This window comes from Dromiciops gliroides, chromosome 1 (genome assembly GCF_019393635.1).
Source record: "Dromiciops gliroides isolate mDroGli1 chromosome 1, mDroGli1.pri, whole genome shotgun sequence".
Lineage (NCBI taxonomy): Eukaryota > Metazoa > Chordata > Mammalia > Microbiotheria > Microbiotheriidae > Dromiciops > Dromiciops gliroides.
The window spans coordinates 124,944,376-124,965,818 of NC_057861.1; the positions used below are offsets into that span (position 1 = coordinate 124,944,376).

At 34.1% G+C, this 21,443-nt stretch overlaps 1 protein-coding gene across 1 annotated transcript in view; it reads left to right on the top strand.

The window, feature by feature from the left end:
• CSMD3 (CUB and Sushi multiple domains 3) overlaps positions 1-21,443 on the top strand; it is a 1,584,452-nt gene that overhangs the window by 1,552,447 nt on the left and 10,562 nt on the right. Inside the window, 4 exon segments of the mRNA XM_043974157.1 lie at positions 456-567; positions 1,852-2,031; positions 5,783-5,848; positions 13,917-14,075. Of these exon segments, the coding sequence (XP_043830092.1) occupies positions 456-567; positions 1,852-2,031; positions 5,783-5,848; positions 13,917-14,075 (517 nt within the window).

Sequence of the window (21,443 nt, forward strand, 5' to 3'; positions counted from 1 at the left end):
CTTCCATCAGGAAATGCTTCCCCATCTCTCTGTCTTTTATCTAAGTCCTGACCTTCTTTTGAAATTCAACTCAAAAAAGAAAGAAAGAAAGAAAGAAATTCAACTCAAACCCTACAATCCTGATGAAGTTTTCCTCAGTTTCTCAAATGATGGTTTCCTCTTCTGAACAGCTTTAACATTTATAGCCTTTATTATTTTTCATGCTTAGCATACAACCTCATTTTGTATATGTTTATTAACTGTTTTTGTGTAATTAAGATGATGTATAATTTTTATTAGATATTTAGTTTACCTTGTTATCTTTTAATATTTCTTGTTCTTTTTCTTTCTAATTTTCCCCATAAAGACATATTTTAAAACATTTTTCCTACAGGGCTTAGTATAATTTTTTATCCTGGAGATGGTAGAAATTTCTTTGCTATGATGCTCTTTTTTCCCCCTGGATTTTTAAATAGGTAGGAAATATTGTACAGTTTCATTGCAAAAAAGGACACCTCCTACAAGGTTCAACAACCCGAACTTGCCTTCCGGACCTCACATGGAGTGGAATTCAGCCTGAATGTATACGTGAGTATTAGTTGTAGGAAAATCGACCAATTTTTTTGTCTTTCTCATATTTGAAAATAAATTTCAACAAGTGCAATATAGATATCTTTGTTTTTCTTGGTATAGTTATTACAAGAGTATTCATCATTCAGTTTTTTATTTATCAGAGCCCAATATTTTTGGAAAAAACCTTCAAATATAATTAAAATATATCAACCCATTTTTCATTCTGTTTAAAGCCCTTATAATAATAATAATAATAATAATAATAATAATAATAGACATTCATGTAGTACTTCATATTTTCCAAAACACATTCATATGTTATCCTATTCACTCTTCATAATAACCCTGTGAGTTAGGGACTGTGGTTATTATTATTCTCATTTTACAAATTAAGAAAATGAGTTTCAGAAAAGGCTGGTGTCTTCTTTTTTAAGTCTGTCTGTTATACTCATAGTTAGAAAGACAGTCTATGAAGGATCAGCTTCAGCCTTCAATCTCTAAAATCTTGAGATTCTGACTGATGTAAGATAATATGAGTTTTTTAGGAACCTAGAACCACCTTGGTTTTAAGGACTTCCCCTGAATATAAATCTCATCCTCTAAAAATGTCTTGGCCTTGGTTTGCTTCCTAAGGAAGGTTACTATCCTAAGGGACACCCCATGGTTTGAAATATAAGCAAAAATGTATATGTGTTTCCCTGGGTTTTTTGTTTGCTTGTTTGTTTTGTTTTGTTTTGGTGGAAGTGGGAAAAAGAAAGGAAACAGATGAAACCATTGCTATGAGAAGAAAAAAGAATGCCTCTCCCCTCCCCTGTTGATGTTAGAGAAGGGAACAGGTCCATTGATTCAAGATGCTATCTAGAAATAAAAGTTCCTGTTAACTAATAAGAAAAAAAAAACTATCTTTCTTTAGTAGAAAGTATTTTTCACATTGGACTCTCTATATGGAAGAGTTTACTGTTGTAATAAGAGAAAAGACATGGTCTAATATATATAGCTTTTGGATATTAATATAATTTTTGTAGGAAAATTTAGGATAAGGAATCATTTTCATAAACATACTATTTCATTTTTACATTGTTCCTTAGGATGATGACCAAACAAGTAAATTAATTCTTGAAAGCCATAGTACTGCACTAAAAAATTAAATCATCCAAAAATTTTAAATGGCTTCCTAAATAATTTTCCATGGGGAAATGAGTGATCATAATACTTGGAGAAATGTCGGGGAAAACAAGACTTGTGACTTTTTCTGGTCTTTCAGTGAAATTTTCCCATGTTTCTCTTTCCTTCATTCAGCACATAGCTGTAAACAGCCAGAAACTCCTGCTCATGCAAATGTTGTAGGAATGGATCTTCCATCGCATGGCTATACACTGATATATACATGTCAGCCTGGTTTCTTCTTAGCAGGAGGAACAGAACATAGGGTCTGTAGATCTGATAGCACATGGACAGGAAAAGTTCCAGTATGTGAAGGTAATTCATTTCCATCATTTTCTATGGTAAGATTTTGATAGCCTAAGTATCATAACAACATTAATATTAAACAGAGATATTTCGTTTGTTGTTACATGGCTTACAAAGATTATTTCTGCAAAAGGAAATTGGATGTTTTTATAATGTGATTATTTAGAAAGAGCATCATATTTGACCAATTTCATTGTTAATGTTATGTAAAGGTTTAAAATCAAACTATTGTGGAGAGGTATAATTATTGAACATTCCAGTTAGATAAATTGTTGTTAGATTTTAAAAAAAATTGTAACATAATTTAGAGAATATTGTCACCCAATTGACCACAGAATGATGAACTTTTTGGCCACAGCAACTCTCAAAGCTCATTATTATATAGAGATAGCTGCCATCAGATCAGGAATTGCTCATTCCAATGACAGTATAGATTTGTGAAGTATATAAGTATGATTTTTAATAATTTTTATACTCTCTCAGTTGTGGGCATTTTAGTTATAAGGGCATTTGATTTAGAGGTATCTTTATATTGCAGGGAATCTTAGCAAAATGCATAAATATCATAAATATTGATAGGATATTTGTAATTTTAGATAGATGTATGATGATTCATTCTATTAAGAATTCTATTATGACCTTAGTTATCTGCCATATGGAATGCATTAATTATAAAATGTTAAGAGGCTACATATTCAGAAGGTAGGATTGTGTTATATAAGTGTATTTTAATGATTTGCTAGAAATCAAAGATCTAAATAATAGAGATATGAATTTGAAACTGAATTAAGACTACATTTACCTATTTTCAATATTTTGTGAAGTTTGAGACAGAGATTATTTGAGTCTCATTGTCCTAAAGTATGTCTAAACCATAAAATAATGAAGAAACAGCTGTGTGCAGTCACTGTAATCATCATTCTCAAAAGTTCATAGAAGTCCATGAATATTTTGTTGTTGTTGTTGTTGTTTTTGTTTTTTGGTTGGGCAATGAGGGTTAAGTGACTTGTCCAAGGTCACACAGCTAGTAAGTGTCAAGTGTCTGAGGCCAGATTTGAACTCAGGTCCTCCTGACTCCAGGGCTGGTGCTCTTTCCACTGTGCCACCTAGCTGCACCCCATGAATATTTTTGATGTTACTAAGCATACTGCATCTTTATTATTGCACTTGAATTTTAAAAAAATAGAGAATTTGATAGCACTTAATTTAAATAGCACCAAATAATTCTTTATTGACTTTCCAACAAGATATTTCTCAGATATATGTCAAATTCATATAATATTCTTTGAAATATATAATACTAGAAATAACTTTTTAAAAGAATTGTTTATTAATATCAGTCTATAAATAGATAAATGTAGATATGACAGAGATGTTTGCTTCTGTCTCATATTATTTCCAATGTAAAGCCTAAATAGACTGGGAATTCCTTCTAGGTGGAAATAAATTGGTTCTGTTCGTAGATGACACCATGCTTATCACATCAAAATTTGCAACATGGCAGAGGTTCCTAAAAAAATTCCATAATTATTCACATGAGTTAGGCCTAAATAACCATGTTGAAAACCAATCAAGTGAATGAGAAATGCCAGTTGTTTAGACTCTGTCATGCAGCTTACACAGATTAAATTTGCAGAGATGCACCAAGAAGAACTGGTATGATGTGAAGTTAAGGTCTATCAAAAGGTGAAATGATTGGAACATTCTTCATGAATAGTCTTCCAGTTTTTGAGAGGAAAAAAAGGACTCCCAAATACCACATTTACCACCAAGTGTTCTCTTTTGTTATTTAAAGAATTCTTATTTTTATTATGCCTTTTTGATTTTTAAAAATTTTATTTCTTTTACTCTGAACTTAAGAAGTAAAACAGGCATTTCCATTACATAGTAGAATAGAAAAAAGGATGATTGTACATTAAAAATCTATTCTGTAGAACTTGTTATTCCTTTAAAATATATAATAAAGTTATCATGTAACTTTCTTTTCAGACACTTGACTCTTACTAGCTGTGTGGCCCCGGGCAAGTCTCTTAACCCTCCTTGCCCCGCAAAAACAAAAAGAAAGAAAAGAAAAAAAGAAAATATATGGAATATAATTTCTTCACCACCTTCTCTTATTATTACTTTACCAGAATATCAATCCTCTGTAGACAGAACAAACAAGATTTACTTTTTATGTTCTTAGCTCTTCTTATTTCATGGATAAATCATGTATTTCTTAAATCTTCAAAGAATTTTGTCTGTCTATAGAGAATTTACCTGTTTATCCATTTTTTTCCCTAAATATGAGAACCTGACTTCCTTTCTGATAGATTCTATAATTATTGGTTTTCCCCAGAGTTCTGTTCTTCATCCTCTTGTTTTGTCCCTTTATACTATATCACTTGGGCATCTCATTAGCTCCCGTGGATTCAGTTGTCATCTATATGTAGATGATTCCCAGATCTAGGTTTCTAGCCCTAGTCTTTCTTCTGAGCTATAATGCCACCTCAGTGATTGCCTTTAGACATTTTAAATTAGATGTTCCATTGATGTCTCAAGCTCAGTATGTCTAAAACAGAATTCATCTTTTCCCTCAAACCCTAACCTCTTCTGTATATCTGTCAAGCAGATTCCAGTTGTCAGAATCACCTAAGTTCTCATTCATACTCAGTTTCATATGATGATGAGGACACACACACACACACACACACACACACACGCCCGCGCGTGCGCATTCTCTACTCACATTCATACCCCTTAGATTTAGCTCTTATCATATCTTACCTAGAGTATTTCAATAGCCTTCCAATTGGTTTCCTTGCATTAATTTTCTCCCCACTGCAATGCATCTTCTACTCAACTGCCAAAGCCACTTTATTTTAATAAAGCATAGGTCTGACTGAGTCACCTACTACATAATAAACTCCAGTGACTCCCTACTGACTCTAGTATCAAATGTGAAGTTCTTTTTATTTAAAGCTTTTCACAACCTGTCACCTTCCTAATTTTCCAGCCTTTTAAAAACAATTTACTGCCCACACTGTACTCTATGAAATAGCTACTCTAGTCTACTTGTTGTTCTTGCTCTTGACATTCTATCATCTGTCTCTATGCCTTTGCCCTGACCACCCCCATGCCTATAATGCTTTCCTTCTGCCTCTTCATTATTTACAGTCTTCCTTTAAGATTTTATCTGTCCCTGGAAACCGTTAGTGCCTTTCCTTTTGAGATTAATTTCCACCTATTCTATATATCATTTATGTATCCAGTTATCTGCATGTTCTCTTATTAGAATGTGAATTTCTTCAGGAAAGGGATGTTTTTGTTTGTCTTTCTATGTATCTGCAACACTTAACACAGTGCCTGATATAGTAAGCACTTATTAAAGATTTTTTTTCGGAAAAAGCATTATTGTTTTGTTGTTGTTGTTGAACATTCCTGGTTAGAAAGAACCAAATAGAAGGAAACTTCCAATAGTATCTTCTTTTTTGACCCCAAGCTCATAATATTAGAATATTCTCATTCTCTCTCTCTCTCTCTCTCTCTCTCTCTCTCTCTCTCTCTCTCTCTCTCTCTCTCTCTCTCCTCCCCGCCAGTGACATTCAAATTTAAAGAATAAGTTTTGTATTTTATCTTGTAAAAATGGGATAACTCTTATAACACAGCAGTATAAATTTTTTTTAAAAGGAAAAATTTTACAATGGGGAATTCTTCACATTAAATAGTATATTATATGTTCACTTATGTGCAAATCTCATTCTGCCATTTCTTTCAACAGCTGGTTCTAAAATATTGGTGAAAGATCCTAGACCAGCTTTGGGAACACCCAGTCCAAAGTTAAGTGGTAAGTAACTTAATGTAATGTCTACAAACCCCAGTAAAGAAATTTAGTAGTTAAGAGTTGATACTCAACTCTGATAGACTTAGATCTTCTCAGCAGTGCAATGGTCCAAGACAATTCCAAAGAACTCATGATGGAAAATGTTCTCCACATCCAGAAAAAGAACAACTGTGGATTCTGAATGCAGATTGAACCATACTGTTTTTACTTTTGTTTTTGTTTTGTTTTTTGAGGTTTTTCCCTTCTGTTCTGATTTGTCTTTCACAACATGACTAATGCAGAAATATGTTTGATATGATTGTACATATATAACCAATATCAAACTACTTTCTGTCTTGGGGAGGGGGGAGGGAAGGAAGGGAGGGAGAAAAATTTGGAACCAAAAATCTTGTGAAAACAATTGTTGAAAACTATCTTTACATGTAACTGGAAAATAATAAAAATACTTTTATCATTAAAAAATAAAAAATAAATTTAAAAAAAGAGTTGATACTGAAGCATTGAACTTGATACTCTTAGGACCAGAATCTGAATCTTGGCTCTGAGATATAGTGTCTATGTGAAATTTAATTGTATAACAAAATCAGAATATTGACTAAAATATTAAAAGCTAGTTTCAAAACAAATCGTGTCCCAAATATTTTATATGAGTAATTGAAAGATTTCATTAAATTATACTGTGTTCCAGTTCAATGTCAAATGTTGAGCTGACAATTTTTTTTACAAGAAATTTAAACATCTATGTCTTTTGGGCAGGTAGGATTCAGGACAACCTGAGTTCAAATCTGTCCTCAGACGCTTGACACTTACTAACTGTGTGACCCTAGGCAAGTCACTTAACCCTCATTCCCCTGCCCCCCCCCCAAAAAAAATCTGTGTCTTTGGGAATGTAGCAGACATCCATGGCATTTACATGCTCTCTGAATTGATGTCTGGATAATCTAGAGATGAAATGATAGTTGCAGAATTTAGATATGTCCTAGAATGAACCTCTTGTTTTAGAAGCAAATCCATTTTAATCCAAAAAGTACAAATCAGCAAACTTACCAGGTGCTAAGGTTATTAAGGCAGATATGACCTAATCACCGTTCCCAAGAACATTGTAGTCTAATTGTAGGGAAGAGTCATGCACATAAATTCTCATAATACAAGGAAAAATGGGGTGAATGGCAAGGAAAAACCTAGGCAAAATGCTATAATAAATCTGTAGGTAAAATAATTTTCAGCTGGCACTGGTGGTAGGTAGAATGTTCTAGGAGAAACTTCATAGATGACCTGGCACCTACTTTGAATAGTGAAGGAAAAGAAAGACTTCCATTTTGATCCTAGACATGTTAAGAGCAGGGCAAGGACAGGGAATCATTAATAGTTAAGTTTGGTTTTGATCCTGAGCATACATAAGGAGTGGTTTGCAGTGAAGTTGGAAAGATTGGAGCCAAGTTGTAAAAAGTCTTGAATGATATAATCAGGAAGGAGTTCACCTGCTAAATAAAATATAAGGAGGATTCACTGAAGCAAGAGAAAAGTAATGCGTTCATTGTAAATAATTTGTTTTAATTATTAGGGAGCCAGAATGAGGGATTGATTAGAGAGGCTGGAGAATAGTAAAATAGTCAAGAAAACCAATTGATCAACAAGCATATATAAAGCTCTCATATGCCAGGCACTAAGCTATATACTGAAGATGCAAAAGAAATTTGAAATGGTTCCTTGCCCTTGAGGTGCTTGCATTTTAATGGGAGAGAAAGAATGAAGTTATAAACAATGTATATAAAATGAGAATTCAAGGTTCCTTGGACTGTGAACACATTATGAACTACAGGGAATTGGATGAGGGGGAGGATCAGGTGAGGTTTCATGTGTGGGCCCCAAATAAGGTAGTTGTAATTGGAGTGGAGAATAGGAGATGGATGTGAGACATAATGTGGGGAAAAGAGAACCTGACAGTTAATTGGACATGGACAGTTGTAGAAACAGAAGAATCAAAGATTTCCCTGAGGTTCCAAGACTGGGTGATGAAGATATTAGAGGTATCATCAATAGAAATAGAAAAAAAAGAAGGGCAGGTTTTTATTTAATGATGACGATTTTTGTTTTATTTGAACATGTTTAGTTTCTGGTGCTAATAGGATATGTTGTTTCAATAACATCTGTTGTATATATCTGGTAAGTAGTTAGGAATATAGGCCTGGAGATCTGGGAAGAAGTTGAGGGTAAAGACAAAGATTTGAGCATTATCACTTTCTTTACATCAAAGGCAGTTTTGTTTTTGTTTGTTTTATTAATATAATAATATAACCCTTAAAACCACATAAACTTAACCCCTTTTCATCTCAGAGTTTAACAAAAAGGAACCTTATATTATCAGAATTTTTATAATATTTCATTATAATTTCGATTTGTAATGATAAACTGAAATAACTAGAATCACTGGAAACACCTAAAAAATGATTGCATTATGTTCATACATTAAGCAAACTAGAAATATGTAATGGCCATATGAAAAATAGATATTGATTACTTATGAATTGACAAAAATTGAACCAAAGGCAATAAACTCAGTGATATGATGGGTATTGTAAGTGCATAACACTAAAATAAAAAATTGTGACTACCAATACTCAGTCCTTTATTCTGATCCCTCAACCAGTAAAATTGTTTGCCATTTCCTTCGCAGTCCAAAAAAGGCCTTATTCTTCAGAGCTTTTAGTTTCTTGATAAACTATTTATGATCCTATGGGATAGAGTTTGTAAGTTAAACTTTACTTCGGGGAAGTAAGCACATCATTAAGAAGATACAGTCTAGATTAAGGATGTGGATTTCAGGACCATAACTTAGAAAACAAGGAATATGGACTCTACACCAAAGGTTGAGTGAGGTTAATGAAAATGTGACTTGTAAATTTAATTGAAAGGGTTTCAAAATTAAAAGTAAGTGGCGCAATGTGGTAAGGGAGTGTGGGAGAAGGGCAGGAGAGTGAAACCAATCTGCTTTTCCACTAAGATAAATAGCACAGAGAGTAACTAAAAGTTAGGGAGGAAAGAAACATTAGACACACCATAATTATATTATTTAATGTTATATCATTTTTAATGATTCAGAAGACATTACAAACCCATGGCCTTTCTATATACAATTGCACAAAAGAAGGTTAAGAAGCAAGAGGAATATGGAATTCTAGTGAAACCTGGCAAATGTGACTTCAAAGGTATCAGAAAGGCAAGGTGAGATTGGAGATGACACTGGAATATAACTCTGAAATGGTATACTTTATTTGAAAAAAAGTAATACAATAAACCAGATGGTAGTAAGGGTAAGATTACAGTATGTAGGATTAAGATATTTAAGATATTCTCATGTGAGACAATCCAGTGGAGAAAATCATGGTAGAGAGGATGGGGGGCAAAAAACTACAATGATGCTGTAATCAGATTATAGCACAGACCACCTGGATAGAAAAAAGAACTAGAATGTTAGTCAATACATTTTTATTAAGTGCCTAGACACTGTGCTATTTACTTGGTGACACAAAGAAAGTTAAAAGATAGTGCCTGGTCTCAGGGAGCTCACATTCTAAAGTGAGAGACAACATGCAAACAGCTATGTACACACAAGGTATATACAGGATAAATTGTAGATAATAGAGGGAAGGTACTAGATACAAAGGACCTCAAGAAAGATTTCCTCATAGAAGAAGAAATTTCATCTAGGACTTGAAGAAAGCCAGCAAGCAGAGATGAGGAGATGGAACATCCACTCATGAAGGGTAGCAAATGAAAATGTCCAGAATAAGAAATGGAGTGTTGGGGCAGCTAGATGGCGCAGTGGATAGAGCACTGGCCCTGGAGTCAGGAGTACCTGAGTTCAAATTTGGCCTCAGACACTTAACACTTACTAGCTGTGTGACCCTGGGCAAGTCACTTAACCCCAACTGCCTCACTAAAAAAAAAAAAAAAAAAAAAAAAAAAAAAGAAATGGAGTGTCATGTTCAAGGAACAGCAAAGAGGTCAGTAGTACTGGAACAGAAAGTACAGGAAATAAATAAATCACGAGCCTGGCATGGATCCATGATAGAGCAGTGATGAGGGACTTTATCTAGACTTGTATTAAAACTCTCTCTCCCTCTGTCTTCTCTCTGCTTCTCTCTCTCCTTCATTTCTTTTATAATTGCTTCTCTCCTTCCCTCTTTCAGAAAAGTTAATTTTTCCTTGATTTGCCTTTATGATACTCTCATGTTTCTAAAGTAGGTTTTCTTATTCTTTATTTTTTGTCATATTCCCTTTTGGCAGTGTAGTGAAGACTATTGACCCTATATAAAAATGTTTTTAAATAAATAAAATAAAACCTATAAAGTTTCAAAGAAAACCAATTATATTTAAATCCGATTATCAAAATAGTTTCAAAATGAGTTCATAGATCCAAGGTTAAGAACTATTCTAAAGATAGATAAACAGACAAGTGGAAATGTTATTGGGACCTAATTCTTATCTAAAGAAGTGGCTGCTGACATTTGAAAATATATGACAAGGCTTGCAGAAATGATGGAATGACCAAAACATCTTAAAACTTAGGACACTCAGCACCATTCCCCATTACCTATCTCTTATGCTTAATAAATTCTTGTTGACTTAAATAGAGATATAGGGGAAAGTCAGGTATCATTAACATATACAGCAAAGATTCTTGGAGAACAGATTTCCTTGGGTTCAGAGAAAGATAATATCCTTTGAGAAAAAAACAATGAATGAACAAATGAATGGATGAATAAATTAATAAAAAGATATTAGAGCTGAGATGAGAAATAAAGATCTTTTCCAAATTCAACACCCATTCATTCCACCATGCCATTTTATTCCTCATATTGGCATTTATGTAAAGACCTGTGTTTTGCCTTATTTGCATTCTATAACTTGAAAACGATCACATTACTAAAAAATTTATATGTAGGATGGATTTCAGACAATTTAACATTCAGTACCTACCACATGCCAGACATTATCTCAAGTTCTAGGGATAAAAGTTGTATTCTCTGCCCTGAAGAAACTAACATTTTATTGGGGAGATATGGTCATATGTAAGTATATACAAAATAAATACACAACAATATTTTTTCTTTTTCTTTTCTTTTCTTTTCTTTGTCAGGGCAATGAGGGTTAAGTGACTTGCCCAGGGTCACACAGCTAGTAAGTGTCAAGTGTCTGAGGTTGGATTTGAACTCAGGTCCTCCTGAATCCAGGTTCAGTGCTTTATCCACTGTGCCACCCAGCTGCCCCCCACAACAATATTTTTAGGGGAGGTACTAGCAGTTAGTAAGAATAGTTTCATGTACAGAGTGGGAAAAGAGTCCTTTATTTTTTGTTTTTAATTTCTAATACCACAGAATCATATATATCTATATATATATAGATATATATGTGTGTGTGTGTATTACATGAATTTACATTATGTATGAAAAATGTATATATATAGATATATATGTATAGATATAGATATATATGTATAGATATAGATATATATGTGTGTGTGTATTACATGAATTTACATTATGTATGAAAAATCAAATTTCATAAAAGGTGAAAAATAAAGAAAATAATTTTCAAAAAGTATTAAAACAGGAGGCAGCTAGGTGACGCAGTGGATAGAGCACCAGCCCTGGAGTCAGGTGTACCTGAGTTCAAATCCAGCATCAGACACTTAACACTTACTAGCTGTGTGACCCTGGGCAAGTCACTTAACCCCAATTGCCTCACTTAAAAAAAAAAGTATTAAAACATTGTGACTTTTGGCTAACTCTGTAGAAAATAACAACTAAGCTTAGATTCAAAGGAAACTAGGTATTCTAATAAGTGAAAATAATGGGGGGCAGCTAAGTGCAGCAGTGGATAAAGCACCGGCCCTAGATTTAGGAGGACCTGAGTTCAAATCTGGCCTCAGACACTTGACATTTACTAGCTGTGTGACCCTGGGCAAGTCACTTAACCCTCATTGCCCCACCAAAAAAAAAGAAAAGAAAAGAATGGAGTGAAGAAATGACAGAGCCAGTACAAAGGCACAGAGTCATGTGTGTGGAAGAGTAAGGGCAATTTCTTTTCTTTTGGACCACAAAGTATGTGAAGCGAAATAATATATAATAAGACTTGAAAGCACTTAGCACAGTGCCTAGTTCAAAGTAGGTACTTAATAAATGTATATTGATTGAATGTAAGGTTAGAGCCAGGTTCTGAAAGACTTTAAATGTCAAATAGAAGAGTTTATATTTGATCCTAGAGGTAATAGGAAGTCACTGGAGTTTGTAGAGTAGGGGAGAAATATGATCAGATTGTGACTTTAGGAAAACAATTTGACAGCTCTTTGGAAGAGGGATTGACACAAGCAGAAACTTTAGGCAGGGAGAACAATTTTGGAGACTGTTGCAATCCTCCAGGTAGTAAGTCTGAACTAAGCTATGAGAGAGAGAGAAGAGGATGAACTGGATAAATGTAGTAGTGGTAAAAATGACTAGACTTGGTAATTGACATGATAGATTTTGTCTTCAGGTATTTTTAATCTTTATATAAATCTGTGCAGTAGAGAGTCATCCAGGATCTGTTGTTCCTAGAGTTCCTAAACTTCCTACTCTGTCAGAACTACAGAGAACTTTCCCTTTCTGGATCTTTAGGATTATTCTATAAGCAAGTTTAAATGCTGTTTTCTACAAAGGAAAAGAAGGAAAACAAAAAAAAGGAGGGAATTTGATATCACTGCTGAAAGAAAACCAGAAATTCGGTACAAACTGCCTGGGTTCGTTCATGTACTTTTATTTCCCCTTTGAAAGAGTAAAATCACTATTTAAAAAAGAGATAAGAGGGGCAGCTAGGTGGCGCAGTGGATAGAGCACCGGCCCTGGAGTCAGGAGTACCTGAGTTCAAATCCGGCCTCAGACACTTAACACTTACTAGCTGTGTGACCCTGGGCAAGTCACTTAACCCCAATTGCCTCACTAAAAAAAAAAAAAGAGAGAGAGATAAGAGTCATACATCTGAGGGTATCCTGGATTTTAAATGGAAGTTGACTTTAAGCTATTGGGAAATATATTTAAATTTTATTTAAATTACATATGAATTATTTTATTTTATTAAGAACTGAGATGCAGCAGATCTTACATGCAAAGTTCTAACGTAGTTCTCAGTGTAGTAACTGTTTTTACCTCTCCATGCATTTCCAGAATTTAGCAGAACATTTGGCACACAGGAAGTCCTTAATAAATGATTGGTGACTTTACCTATTGACCCCCTTTTCTCTAAATATTTCCATTATTTTATTTGAATGTGCAATTAACCTTTTCCTGTATTATGATCCCCTTTCATAGTTCAGCAAAATTTAAGAATCACTAGTCAGAATGTTTCAAATGCATAAAAAACATGTAGGTTTGCAAAAGAAACTAATTATATTGGTATACAGTTATCAGAATATTCAGAAAACCAAAGTTACAGTTCCTCAATCAAGAACCCTTGATTTAGACATTAATTTTTTCTGAAGATTGAATATTAATATGATAGAGCTTGTTCATTCAGCTAGTTTCCAATAAAATCAGAAGTCATTTGATATTTTATTCACATCTACTCAGTGAATTTTGGGGTCAATACTATTGAATATAAGGTATCTTTCATTCTTTGAAGACACAGCATAATTTAGGATTGCCATCTACATATTAGCACAGGCAAGAGACTAAGAATATTTATTAACCTAATGAATACAGTGTGGGGTTTTAATGAATGCCCTTTGGAAAACAGTATTACCATTTATATAATACAAGCATTATTTTAGTTATAGCTTCCTGTGAAATTATGAATCTGTTTTCTGTTGATTTTATAACTTCATTTGCCCCAATTTCTTAGATTATATATCATAATGTTTATCACACTGATATAAATTTTATTCAAAAGAGAACTATTTGTGTTCACCAATGTTAGCATTTTGTGAACCATAACATATAATAAATCATCATTCACTGAACAAATGTTTACTTAGTACATTTCAAGTACAAAGTCCCAAGGACTTGATTGTTATGACTGTTTTATGTATCTACAGTTCCTGATGATGTCTTTGCCCAGAATTACATATGGAAAGGCTCTTATAATTTCAAAGGGAGGAAACAACCTATGACTTTGACAGTGACCAGTTTTAATTCATCCACAGGAAGAGTAAATGCAACACTAAGCAACAGCAATATGGAATTGCTACTTTCAGGTACCTTATAAGAAATTAAAAGTTATATCATGCTTTCATGCTTTATATTTATTACTTTTTTTAATTTTATAATTTATAATTTTATGTATTCTATGTATAAATTTTGTGATAGATTCATAATTCAATTATAGTTAATATTTATTGATAGACTATTAAATGAACTATATGCTTTATTTATTCAAGTAGAAAATATTCTGAAATAAGTCCCCCAAAGAACTTTTATGTATACAGGTAGGTGGAGGGCAGCTAGGTGGCACAAAAGATAGAATGCTAGGCCTGGAATCAGGAAGGCTTCTCTTCCTAAGTTCAAATATAGCCTTTTACCTGTGTTACCCTGGGCAAGTTATTTAACCTTGTTTGCCTCAGTTTCCTCATCTGTAAAATAAGCTGGAGAAGGAAATGAAAAAGAACTCCAGTATCTTAGCAAAGTTAATCCCTAATTAGTTCATGAAGAATCAGACCCAACTGAAGAACAACTAAACAACAAAGAAAGGATATATAATACAGATTTAATATAATAACATAATATAATAGCATCCTTTAGTGACAGAAAAAATAATACAAAGTATTTGTATAATCAGATAGCAATATTATGCATTTATAAAGTTAATATTATGTCTTCAAAGAAAGAATCTTTATGGTGGGTCCAGAGCAAAGATGGGAGATTAGAGGTAGCAATCCGGGTGAATTCTCTCAACAGTCCTCTCCAAACAACTTTATAATAATGTTTGGATCAAATTTTGGAGTAATAGAGGCAACAAAAAGTCAGGATAAAATATTTTTCCTGCCTAACTAAACTTAGAAGGTCCATAGGAGAGGTTGGGTTGGATACCTGTCTGGAGTCCACACACATGGCAACTTCAAAAGCAGTATCAATAGCAACAGCTTCAGGCCAGAGACAATAAAGGGATAAGACAACTACATACAAGAACAATGACCATACCTCTCCCCAGATCACACCACCTTGGAGGCTATGAAAACTGCAGATGCCTAGAATTAGCTCTGAAAACAGCAGAACAAAAAAGCCTGAAGCTTGGGACAGTACCTCCATACCAACAGGTGAGCAGAGCCTAACTTTAAAATAAAGTTGAAAGTCAAGAAATATGCTGGAAAAATGAACAAACATCAAGAAGAAAGAAGAAGAAGGAGAAGAAGAAGAAGAAGAAGAAGAAGAAGAAGAAGAAGAAGAAGAAGAAGAAGAAGAAGAAGAAGAAGAAGAAGAAGAAGAAGGAGAAGGAGAAGAAAAAGGAAGAAGGAAAGAAAGAAAGAAAGAAAGAAAGAAAGAAAGAAAGAAAGAAAGAAAGAAAGAAAGAAAGAAAGAAAGAAAGAAAGAAAGAAAGAAAGAAAGTTGTTGAAGTTGATCATGAAAATTACTATGGTAGCATGGAAGACCAAGACACAAACTCAGAAGCCAATAATGTGAAAACAACTACAAGCAAAGCCTCAAGGAAAAATCTTAATTGGACATAAGCAGAATAATCATTCCTGTAAAAGTTAAAGATAATGAGTGGTAGAGGTAAAAATTGGGAAAAGAAATTAAAGTGATACAAGAAAATTATGAAAAGAGAATAGACAGCTTTGTAAAAGAGGCACAAAAAAATATTTAAATAACACCTTAAAAGACAGAATAGGCCTAATGGAAAAAGAGATGCAAAATTCATTGAAAAAAAAAAAAAAAGAACTCCTTAAAAAAAAGAATTGGCTAAATGGAAAAAGAGGTAAAAGAGGTACAAATGTTGACTGAAGAAAATAATACCTTAAAAATTAGAATTGGGCAAGTAGAAGATCCATGAGACTTCAAGAAACAATAAATTGTAACGGCCAAATTTAATATGGGGAGATTTAATTGGGTGGATCGCCATAATATTGGGGTTCAGAAAATAGTGAGGGATCTCTAGGTCCAAAGTTTCCTCCCCTCTGAACTTCCTTTTTTGTTATTTCTCTGAGGCCAATAAGAAAGGGGATAGACAGCCTCTTTTCCACAAACAAATCAGGTTTTATTAATGAGAATAAAATACATAGCAAAGGTGAAATTAATAAGGTGAAGGACAAGGGAATAGGAAAAGAGGAAAATGGATAATCTCCCTGGCCCTAGCAAAGATTGTCTCAAAACCCAAACTAACTTCCAGCTCAGCTAATGCAAAGAGCTGGATTTTATTAATTCACCACCAGGGGTCTGTAATTCCTATAGGAATTAGCTGTGCAGCTGTCTCCAATCCGCTCCAAAAGCTCCTCCAAGACAAGAGTGAGACTACTTCCTGTTGTTGGTCCCTTTTTCTACTTTTTTCTCCCTCCCCAAAAGGGGAGTTGTGTGGCTGAGACTGGTCCTCTGTTGATGACACAGTCCACAGCCTCTGAGGACACTCCTCAGGGTCTGCCAAGTTTAAACTAGGTTTAACAGGGTGGGCCAGGTGTGGCTGCAAGTCTAATCATTTTAAGTGGGTACTTAGTAGTTTCTCATTCACACCCAATTCAACCGCTACTAAATCAATCAGGTCAAACCCCTGGGCATCTGCCAAATTCCATTATTTTACCACAAAAGCAAAGCCAAAAGGATGAAAAAAAAAATAGAAGAAAATGTGAAATATTCCATTAGAAAAATAACTGACTAAACAGATCAAGGAGATCTAATTTAATAATTATTGGACTACCTAAAAGCCATGATTAAAAAAAAAGAGCCTAGACATCATATTTCAAGAAATTATCAAGGACGTTTTGAAAGATTCTATTGATAAAATCCTGAAAGAGATCCTAAAATGAAAACTTCCAGGCATATTATAGCCAAATTCCAGAACTCCCACATCAAGGAGAAAATATTTCAAATAGTCGGGGAGGAATTATTCAAATATTATGGAATCACAGTCAGGATTATACAGGATTTAGCAGCTTCTATATTAAAGGATCAGCAAAATTGAGTATAATCCTTCATGGGGAATATAGATATCTATCGAAATAGAAGACTTCAAAGCATTACTGATGAAAAGGCCAGGGCTAAAAAGAAAATCTGACATTCAAACAGAAGATTTGAGAGAAACATGTAAAGGTAAACATGAAAGAGTAATCAGTGAAGTTAAACTTTTTACATTTTTATATGGGAAAATGACACATGTAACTCCTAAGAATTTTATCATTATTAGGGTGGTTAGAAGCAGTCAACAGACAAAGGGCACAGGTTTGAGTTGATTATGTTGGGATGATCTCAAAATTAAATGTAAATGTTAAAAAGAGGAATGCACTGGGAGAAGGTATAAGGGAGACATAAAATGGGGAAATTTTTCTCACTTAAAAGAAGCATGCAAGGAAGGGCTTTTATAATGGGGGCATAATGGAGGAGGTGGTGGGCAATGTTTAAACTTCAGTCTCATCAGAATTTGTTCAAAGATGGAAGAATATACATATAGATAGATATAGATGATATAGATATCTCTCCCTCTCTCTCTCTCTCTCTCTCTCTCTCTATATATATATATATATATATATATATATATATATATATATATATTTGTGTGTATATACACACACACACACTCAACTGGAATAGAAATCTATCTTACCCAATAGGGAAATAGGAAAGGAAGAGGATAAGAGATAAAAAGGTGGAGGATGATAAAAGAGAGGATGGATTAAAGGAGGTAGTGTCAGAAGCCCCCTTTTTTTGTTGTTAATATGGATAATATGGACATACTTTTTACATGAAAAATAAAATTAAAAAATGTTAAAGTCTCCTTATGTATATACATACACATGCTCTAAGACCAAACACAATCTAGAGTCCTCATCAGGAACAAAAATCATTTTTATATTTATAAATGATGTAATTCGAAGCACATTTGTTTGTTTATGTGTTCATGCATGTATGTTTTACATCTTTGTTTGATCTGCAGCGTTGACACAAAAGTCAACACATTTCTCACTTGGATAAAAGAGGGCATCTGGCCATCCAGCAGAAGGCTCTTAGTCATAGCATAGATAAGCCGCTGAGGACCCTTGGTCTTGGCTCAGCAGACTAGTGGTATAGCAGGCCAATTTTGAGGCCCCCAACGCCAATGCAGAATGCAGTTTGCCACCTAGGGTATCCATTACATAACAGGTACAACTAGGGTGGACCAATGCAGTGAGCAAGTCTCGAGCCACTGAGGCCTCAGAGCAGAAAGCCAGTGATCATGCCCCTTGTCCCTAACAAAAGAAGTTTTTGATATTATCCTCTGTACCCTGGGTCAGTGCTCAACTTTAAAAGTCACAGAATAGGCTAAAACATGAATAAGAAACATAAAAGAAATTTCACATAGAAAGCTACTGTCCCAATGTCTTAGAACAAGGAAAAAAAAATAATCATTGAAAGAATCTACCAATCATCTCCTGAAAGAGACCCCAAAAGGAAAACTCCAAGGAACATTGCAGCCAAATTCCAGAATTATCAGGTGAAGGAGAAAATACTGCAAGCAGCCAGAAAGAAACAATTTTAAATATCAAGAAGCCACAATCAGAATTACACAGAACCTGCCAACTTCAACATTAAAGGATTAGAGGACTAGGAATATGATATTCAAGAGGGCAAAGAAGCTTGGATTGCAAGAATGTACTACACAGCAAAATTGATCATAATCTTTCAGGGGAAAAGATGAACATTGAATGTAATAGAGAACTTAAAAAATTTCCTGGGGGCAGCTAGGTGGCACAGTGGATAGAGCACCGGCACTGGATCCAGGAGGATCTGAGTTCAAATCCGGCCTCAGCCACTTGACACTTACTAGCTGTGTGACCCTGGGCAAGTCACTTAACCCCCATTACCCCACAAAAAGAAGAAGAAGAAGAAGAAGAGAAATAAAATAGATTTTTTAAGGGGGCAGCTAGGTGGTGCAGTGGATAGAGCATCGGCCCTGGAGTCAGGAATACCTGAGTTCAAATCTGACCTCAGACACTTGACGCCTACTGTGTGACCCTGGGCAAGTAACTGAACCCCAATTGCCTCACAAAAAAAAAAAAATTCCTAATGAAAAGTTCAGAACTGAACAGAAAATTCGTTCTTCAAATACAAGACTCAAGAAAAACATAAAAAGGTAAAACAGGAAAAACAAAACAAAACAGAAATTCAATAATGTTAAAATGTTTACATCACTACACAGGAAGAAGATACTTGTAACTCTCAAGAACTGTATCTCTATTAGGGCAGATAGAAGGGGTATACATAAACAGATGGTGTGGGTATAAGTTAATTTTGATGTGATTATATAAAAAAAAACTTAAGGGTGACAAAAAATATTATACTGGGAGAAGATAAAAGGGGAGGCAGCATGGGATAAATCACATCACATGAAGAGGCACAAAAACTATTACAATAGAGGGAAAGAAAAGAGAGTTAAGTATTGTTACAACCTTTCTCTCATCAGATTTGGCTCAAAGAGGGAAAAACATATACACTCAGTGGGATATAGAAATTTATCTTACCATACAATGAAATAAGAGGGGAAAGAAAAAGATGGGTGGTGATAGAAGAGAGGGCTGAAGTGGGGGCGGGGAAGAAAGGGGAAAAGAAAAGGAAGCTGGGGCTGATCAAAGGGAGGGCAGATTGAAGGAGCTAGTAGCCAGAAGCAGAACATTGGTGAGAAGTGCAAAAGGAAAGAGAAAAGTATAAACAGGGGGGGAAATAGGATGGAGGGAAATACACAGTAATCATAACTGTGAATGTGAAAATGGAAGCAAATAGCAGAGTGGATTAAAAACCAGAATCCTGTAATGTATTGTTTACAAGAAATATGTTTGAGACAGAGAGATACACACAGGGTAAATGTAAAAGACTGGAGCAGAATATTTTATGCTTCAGCTGAAATAAAGAAAGCAGGGGTAGCAATCCTGATCTCAGACAAAGCAAAAGCAAAAATAGATCTAGCTAAAGGAGATTAGAAAGGAAACTACATCTTGCTAAAAGGTACCATAGATAATGAAGTATTATCAATACTAAACATATATGCACCAAGTGGTATAGCATCAAGATTCTTAGAGAAGTTAAGTGAGTTACAGAAAGAAAGAGACAGTAAAACTATACTAGTGGGGAACCTCAGCCTCTCCTCAGAACTAGATAAATCTAACCACAAAATAAATAAGAAGTTAAGGAAGTGAATAGAGTTTTAGAAAAATTAAGTATGATAGACCTCTGGAAAAAACTGAATGGGGATAAAAAGAAATATACCTTTCTCAGCAGTACATGACACCTACACACAAATTTACCATAAAAACCTTGCAGTCAAATGCAGAAATAGTAAATGCATTGTTTTCAGATCATGATGCAATAAAAATTGTATGTAATAAAGAGCCATGAAAAGATAGACCAAAAATTAATTGGAAACTAAATAATCTCATCCTAAAGAATGACTCAGGGGTCAGCTAGGTGGCACAGTCGATAAAGCTGGCCCTGGATTCAGGAGGACCTGAGTTCAAATCCAGCCTCAGACCCTTGACGCTTACTAGATGTGTGACCCTGAGCAAGTCACTTAACCTCAATGCCCCCCCCAAAAAAGAATGAGTCAGTCAAACAACAAATCAGAAACAATCAGTAATTTCACCAAAGAAAATGATGATAATGAGAAAACATGCCAAAACTTATGGGATGTGTCCAAAGCAGTTCTTAGGGGAAATTTTATATCTCTATATGTCTACACAAGTAAAATAGAGGAAGAGGGAGAGGTTCAATGAATTGAGCATGCAACTAAAAAAAGTTATAAAAAGAACAAATTAAAAATCCCCAATTGAATGCCAAATTAGAAATTCTGAAAATCAAAGGAGAGATTAATAAAATTGGAAGTAAGAAAACGATAGCTTTAATAAATAAAACTAAGAGCTGGTTTTATTTTTTAAAAACCAATAAAGCAGATAAAACTTTGGTTAATTTGATTTTAAAAAAGAAAGAAGAAAACCAAATTACCAGTATAAAAAACAAAAAAGGGTGAATACACTACCAATGAAGAGGAAATTAAAGCAATAATTGGGAGCTATTTTGCCCAACTGTATGCCAATAAATTTGACAATCTAAAGGAAATGGATGAATATTTACAAAAATATAAATTGTGTAGATTAAGAGAAGAAAAAATAAAATCCTTAAATAAGCCTATTTTAGAAAAATTGAACAAACCATCAATAAACTCCCTATGAAAAAAAATCTCCAGGATCAGATGGATTTACAAGTGAATTTTACCAAACATTTAAAGAACAATTTATTCCCAATACTATATGTACTATTTGGAAAAATAGGTGGAGTCCTACCAAATTCCTTTTATAAGACAAATACGGTGCTGATACCTAAACCAGGAAGAGCCCAAACAGAGAAAGTTATAAACCAATTGCCCTAATGAATATTGATGCAAAAATTCT